Source organism: Capsicum annuum, chromosome 5 (genome assembly GCF_002878395.1).
Source record: "Capsicum annuum cultivar UCD-10X-F1 chromosome 5, UCD10Xv1.1, whole genome shotgun sequence".
In the NCBI taxonomy this organism is placed as follows: domain Eukaryota; kingdom Viridiplantae; phylum Streptophyta; class Magnoliopsida; order Solanales; family Solanaceae; genus Capsicum; species Capsicum annuum.
The window spans coordinates 161298929-161305673 of record NC_061115.1 but is presented as its reverse complement, the minus strand read 5'-3'; the positions used below and the strand labels follow the sequence as shown (position 1 = coordinate 161305673).

The window sequence follows — 6745 nt, the reverse complement described above, 5'->3', positions numbered from 1 at the left end:
AGGAAAAAGATAAGTCCCTTTGATGAGTTTATAGTAGTGGGAAAATCGCTAATAGAGAGATAAGTAGTATTTATTGTATTTAACGGAGTAGATGATATCAATGTGTAATAAAAGACTTAAAACCACACACCTAACTCTTTAAAATTATAAAATACCCCTTACCCATGTTGACCCCACAGATTATTGACCATCTAATTTTTCACCCTATAAAATAAATTAAAAATAAAATAAATGGCCATTTTATAATTGAGTTTGAAGAAGTGGCTTTCTCTACTAACTAAATAGGTATGCCCATGCGTTGCACTGACCCAGCGTGTATAGTAGAATAAAATGAAGATGTAATAGAAAAGGACTATCCCATTTGATTGGATCAGTTGATGAAAATAATTCCAAACGTATGTTTTATATAATCATGGGAATAACATATTACTGAATGCTCAAATTCACACATGATAGTAGCCACATGGCGTGAGCGCCTCATCGACATGTAATCACATTATCCCTTACATGCCAATACAACAAGAACATACCCATGTACGGAGATCTTACCCCTACCTTGGAAAGGTAATCACATTGGCCATGAATGTGCGATGAGAGTAATAATCCTCGGGTACTCAAAATTCCTAGCTTGGAGTTGCAAATGAACCGTGTTGCACACAGTTTATTTATAATTAAGATGCAACATACTTATACATCGATCTACTATAGTGGCTCGTCTTTGAAAGAACAACTTCTGCAACTTTTATTTTTACAAATACATGGTGAAGAGTTTAAACAACCAAAGTACATCAAAGAGAAAACATTAAGGATGGTGGGGTACAAACTCGCTTGTTTCGTAGGCAGGGAAGAAGGAAAAGCATAGAAAACACTTCCAACTAAAAGGTCAATACAGATGCTGAATTCTCACACTTTCCTTATAGAATCTTCCATCTTCAATAGTCCTGAAAGGTAAAACATTGAAGATTTGCTTCATGCTACCTATTAGGATAGATTTCATAATAATGTTTGAGACTCCAACAAAAGCAGCATGGAACCTTATCAAGATATTTAAAAGATAGGTGACAAATGATGCAAAACTAAACTTTATTTCAGCATATCTTACCTGGTGCTTGCCATACCCCAGCTCATCAGCAGCACGTGATGCTAGCTAAACAGTAATGTGATCCAAGAGCAACTGTCGACTGCATTAAAATGAAACGTTAAAAGTTACAGATGCCCATAATCTAGAATTTTTATTTTGAAATCTAAGCGGTAGTGGCTCAAAAATGAGGTGGTCGCCTTTTCCAAATTACTTATATGTGAAGTAAGACCAACAAAAAATGAGTAGTAGTTTGAAAAACCCTCACTTCTTAGTTCCATTTTCAGCCTACCGAGATAACCTATGATCTCAAGATCATCTTACATTTGGTAGATTATTCACTACACACTGGCACTGGCACTGCCACACGTTCATTCTATGAAAGAGGAGAAAATTGGCTTACATTATGGGTAAAAACTTCTCACGTCTCAAATTATAACCAGAGTAAACAATTTTATTGAAAACTTTACACGTAAGATCTATCAAGTAGGATATACAAAACTGAAATGAAACCTAGTTGATCAAAACAAAATTGATCAAATGACCAAACCGCTAACATCCTATTACGTTGATGGTAATGTCACAACAATTTCAACTTGAAGTAGGATTGTGGTCAGATAAAAGTACGGGATTGTTTGACAAGTTGTTGGCATGTCCTTCATTAATCCTTTATGCACAAAAAATTTAACTGTAGGTAACGATTTTTTACACCGAATAGAAACCAAGAAAACAGTATAAAACATCAATATTACTCCGTCCTATAGTTCTTCCAGTTTATCCACCGATCCATACATTGACACACATTAATCTTCAGTCTCAAACAAAGACCAGATATTGATCAGATACGTGATGCTTAGCTTGGTTAACCTAACTTAGAGGAACTCCAAAAGCCGCTCGAGGAAACACAACAAGCTGTGTTTGAGTTCACTGACATACCTGAGAATGTTGGGCCAGCTAAAGCGCCATTAGGACCCCTGAAGAAAAAGGGAACAGATATCTGACCAACTGACAGGTAATTTGATTTTGCAGCAGAATTGATGATATGGTCAATTACCTGCATTAGTTGAAGATTGATTATTCCTTCGGTCAGCACTCAAGGGTATAACCGTAAATCAACATTTGGTATTTTCTAAGGATTTTGTCCTCATTCAATGCCAAATCAAAGTTTCCAATTACACAGAAAATGCTAAAAGGTAAGACCACTTTTTTTTTTAGATCTGAGGTAATAATACAATTATAACGCAAATGAAAATGAGAAATTTGGGGATTAAGGGGAAGAAACCTGAGCACAATTTTTTTTTCAGATCTAAGATAATAATATAATTATAATGAAAATGGAAATTTTGGGGATTAAGGGGAAGATACTTCTTTCCATGGTGATTCAATGTGTACGGATTATATCCAAAGAAATGAATTGGCAATGTGCAATGGAAAGGGAGGTTTTTTATTAGTGTGATAACCACCAAATCATAAGGACTTTACACTGGTTGACCTTAAACAAGTATAGGGAGTACTACCTGGAACCCAAAAGGTGTTAGTGTTCTGTTATAAGCACCTGAACGAGCAATTCCACAACAGAAAAAATGAGGGGCATGTGCAAGGAGGTTTGCTGTCATGAATGCCATGTAGGAATGACCGCCAACAATTTTTTTTTTGGATCCGCCACCTAAAAACAAAGGACAAGAAAACTCAGCTATTATTTCAATTAGCACCAAAAATACCTGTCCATTGTAGTCGACCAAAACTAAATCTAGACGTCTCCTAATATCATTCAACGGCATATAGCGTAAGAGCAGTTGGGATATTACTATATATTCGAACTAAAGAATGTTTGCAGGACATATCTGTAAAAGAAAAAAGAAGAAAAAGAATGTACATATGTCATACTGATCTATCTACTGGATATATAATTTGACAAGCAGAATAAAGTGAAAAGAAATGTCTTAGCTAAGAACTAAGCTGATAATGCCACGTAACAATATGTGATAATGAAAAGATCCAATAAGCAAAAGAATCGACGACTCAATTCTATTAGCATCCATGAGGCTCTAAATATTAGATGTGTAATTATGAAAGCATATGTAGTCAAGAACTATGTTGCTCGGACTTTCCAAAATTGTCAGCATGTCGGATTCTCAAAAACTAGTGTATTTTTGGAGAATCCGACATAGGTGCGGCATCTAAAGTGAAGAGTCCGTGCAATGTAGGTCAAGACAATAGAGAAGAATACATATAGATGTTGGACAGAATTTCTTACCTTCCTAATACTGACATCAGCCCACTGTATCCAAGAATTGCTTGAAAAGCTGAAGAAATTATGATAGCACCCTGCGTTGCAAATGAAAAGGTAAAAGAATTCACTTCAGCAAAAGAGAGAGACATGGTTTATCCTTTAAAAATAGTTCCATACATACAATTAGGAGTCATTCCATAAGTGAACACTATTATAAGGCTACAGAAAAAGGATGGAGAAGTAACAACTTCAGTCAGCTAGTTCAAAGTTAGTAGTTTGAACTATTCATCTATGACGAGATCGCCCTTTATTGATAATCTTTGGACTTGCTTTTTTCACATGTTTTTTGGGTGCCTCAATAGCAACATAATTTAGTTTTCAAAAGCTTTCGACATTGAACAAATACTTGTGAGATGATTTTTCTTTTTTTCTCTTACCATATATAGTAGGACTTATCGTTACGGACCAACCCTATCTTTCACATAAAGAAGTTGAATTTTCGTTATTTCTTACACATATCAGAGAAATATTGAACACGAATAAATACAAAACATTAACGATGGCGTCACAAAAGGAGGAGCTTTAATCATACTCCCTGTTCACAAAAAGAAAATATACAATCAATTAAACATGATACACTACTACACAAACAAAACACAAAATAGATGTAACGAAGAAGAAATAACCCTAAGTTTCTAGTAAAGTTTGATCAAATTATTATTTAAATAGAATTATAGAATTTCTTTTTTTATATAAGGTAAAATTTTAACTGATTTAGAAGTATTAAATATTATAATTTTTTATCTAAATTATACAACTAAGCCTAAAAAAATAAAAATTAAATTAATTGCAAAATTATTTCACCAAAAATTAAAAGGAAATATTTTTACTTTTTTAAAACATATTTTTAACAATGCAAAACCATAGACAAACAAAACCAACGTTTTAGCACTGATTTTCTTAACAATGCCAAAAAAATAAAAAAAATAAAAACAATCCTTTTTATCAACCAAAAAATAAATAGTGAAATTACCTAAAATAAAAAATGAAATTGGAGAAGTATAAGTATCCTAACCAAATACAAAAAATACCGAAGTAATCTTGTCTATATCTAATTCGTCTTTTATATATTTAAGGAGTGTTTTTTAATTATAGAAATTAATTCTCCTAATACCTCTTATCATATAATTTCTTCTACCATATATTTTAGGATTCTTATTTTATTATTAATTAAAAAATATAATAAGAAAATAAAAAATAACGATTTTGTCTATTACAGAGAGTTGTAATGAAGGGGAAAAAGTTCAATTCACTTTTTTAAGGGTCTTCAAACTTTTAATATATTACTAGTTTTGTGTACGTGCTTTGCACGTGTGTCTCAGGTCAATCAATAGAATTATGTATAAAAGAATAAAATTATTAAGAAATAACAATTGAAGTTAAATATGTGAAATTCTATATTATTGATAATTAATAATTAATGACGTTACTTACTTTGAAAGATGTACAAGAAAATATACAATAACCCGTGTATGATTATGAATAATATTACCTATAGAGTTACACACCCAATATTAAAAAAATAGAAATAAAAAAGTAGAGGTGTGTGCCTCGTAATTTTTGAAGTGCTACAAGTTTATAGTAATAAAAAGGAAAATAATAAACATTTATTAATTTGGTCCTCTCTTACAAAAGAAGTTGACTATCTTATGTATGAAAATCTTCGATCTTTATCTTATTCTAGTTCTAAAAATTATTGAAGTCGATGATCTTATGGACAAGAATCTTCAGTCTTTATCGCATTCTAGTTCTGAAAATAAGAACAGAAGGTGTTAATTGGATTTATATTATAATAGTACAAAAATTTGCATCAAATAAAATACAATTTAATATAGCTCGGGTCGAATCACGCGAAATTCAACGATTCAAATCTAATTCAAATTTTTGAAGTCCTACAATTTTATAGTAAAAAGGAGGAACATAACAAACCTTGTATTAATTGGTCCTTTTTGAGAAGAAAAATTTTTCCTCTTTAAAGTCGACAATCTTCGTCTCATTCTAGTTCTTAAACTAAAACTGAATTAAAAAAAAATCACAATTGCAAGCAATTATATATAGCTTGTTCAAAATAAACACTTCACAATTTGAAGTCATAGAAGGGTGTAATTTACCTCAAACTTTAGAGATTTTTCAGTCTTGCTCTTGCATCCGGTACAATCCATATGTACTCTCGTTTGTTTCATATGTACTCATTCAAAACATAATAATAAGACATAAAATTGATTTAATTAAATTATTTTTCTCTATGAGTGAAAGATTAAATAGAAATTTAGAATAGAGAAGACTGATTACCATTGTCATCTTACTTTTGATGAACCTTAAATATTTTTTCTTTGTTTTTGCTTTTTTAACCTTGGTTACAAAAATATAAAACTGCTGCAATGCACACTATTCCAACCTAAACTATTTTTTTTCTCTATAAAATTTTTGAAATAATGACCAAAAACCTAAATAAAGAGGCAACAAAATTGAGTGAATAAAAAGAATGAGAAACCTACGAGTGAATATTGATGAGCATACAAGCTGCACTCAGATTACAATTCATCACTGCTGATAGGGATGCCAAACACGGGATGGTCAACCACTTTTCACTATAACTGCATAACAGATATTGATATTCAGCTATTAGTCACAGCAAGACTTCACGAAAATTACATCATATGGCAGATAACTTCTCCACCCTCTAAATTGCTTGAGCATAATATAATAAGAAAAAGATTTGGTTCAAATAATATATAAAGTTACAACTAGTGAAGTGACATGTAAGGTCCCGCAAAGTTCCCTCGTAGTTTGAGCCTTAGGGCGTGTCGGGTGAAGCGTAATTTTGACCCTAAAAGATTGAGAAGTGGATTCCTAAGTGAGTATCATGTTAATCATATAGAATTTCCCTAATTTTGACTTTCTATCACATGAGAAATCTGATAATCTTTCCATCGATATAAGATTTGCCCAAATCCGATACCCGGGTAAGAAGTTATGGGTAATTTAAGACCTAGTCGTAAAACTGTGTCATTTTAGTGCTTGGCACATCACAGAGAGGGTCGATTTGACAATTATCAAATTTCAGTGGAACTCAGCGATGTTGGCGCGTCGCATTGAGGTTCCAGGTCCTAACCAGTAGAAAAATACAATGGCTCCGCGTCGCGGTGACTCCCATATTGCCAATTGTTAATTTCCAGTGAGCCACCGCGATAAGTGGCGCATCGCGGTGGCCCCTTAAATTGGGTTCCCAGTTCAATTTTTCTAGCTTCGTACAGATGTTAAAAGGGGTATTTTAGACTTTTTCCAAGCCTATAAAACCGTGCAAACACCAAATCAAAGTCATTTGCAAGCATCCTGTAAGGTTTTTCTCAAGTTTTCTCTCATAACAAACC

At 32.6% G+C, this 6745-nt stretch overlaps 1 protein-coding gene across 1 annotated transcript; it reads right to left on the bottom strand.

Annotated features, from left to right (window-relative positions):
• Window positions 1-628: 628 nt before the first annotated feature.
• Window positions 629-3276, bottom strand: LOC107872411. The gene is made up of 4 exons (XM_016719131.2): window positions 2596-3276; window positions 2015-2132; window positions 1103-1181; window positions 629-941 (listed from the first exon to the last, which is right to left on the bottom strand). Exons 1-3 carry the CDS (start codon window positions 2857-2859, stop codon window positions 1144-1146), a joined length of 420 nt encoding a protein of 139 aa, XP_016574617.1. The 5' UTR covers window positions 2860-3276; the 3' UTR covers window positions 629-941; window positions 1103-1143.
• Between the last annotated feature and the right edge of the window lie 3469 nt (window positions 3277-6745).

What these genes read in the sequence shown, in the direction of transcription:
- LOC107872411 (XM_016719131.2), bottom strand. Translation starts at nt 2,859, where the DNA reads ATGCCGTTGAATGATATTAGGAGACGTCTAGATTTAGTTTTGGTCGAC. An exon ending in TAACACCTTTTGGGTTCCAG is followed by an intron (nt 2,133 to 2,595) that starts GTAGTACTCCCT and finishes CAACTAATGCAG; the next exon opens with GTAATTGACCATATCATCAA. An exon ending in AGCTGGCCCAACATTCTCAG is followed by an intron (nt 1,182 to 2,014) that starts GTATGTCAGTGA and finishes ATTTTAATGCAG; the next exon opens with TCGACAGTTGCTCTTGGATC.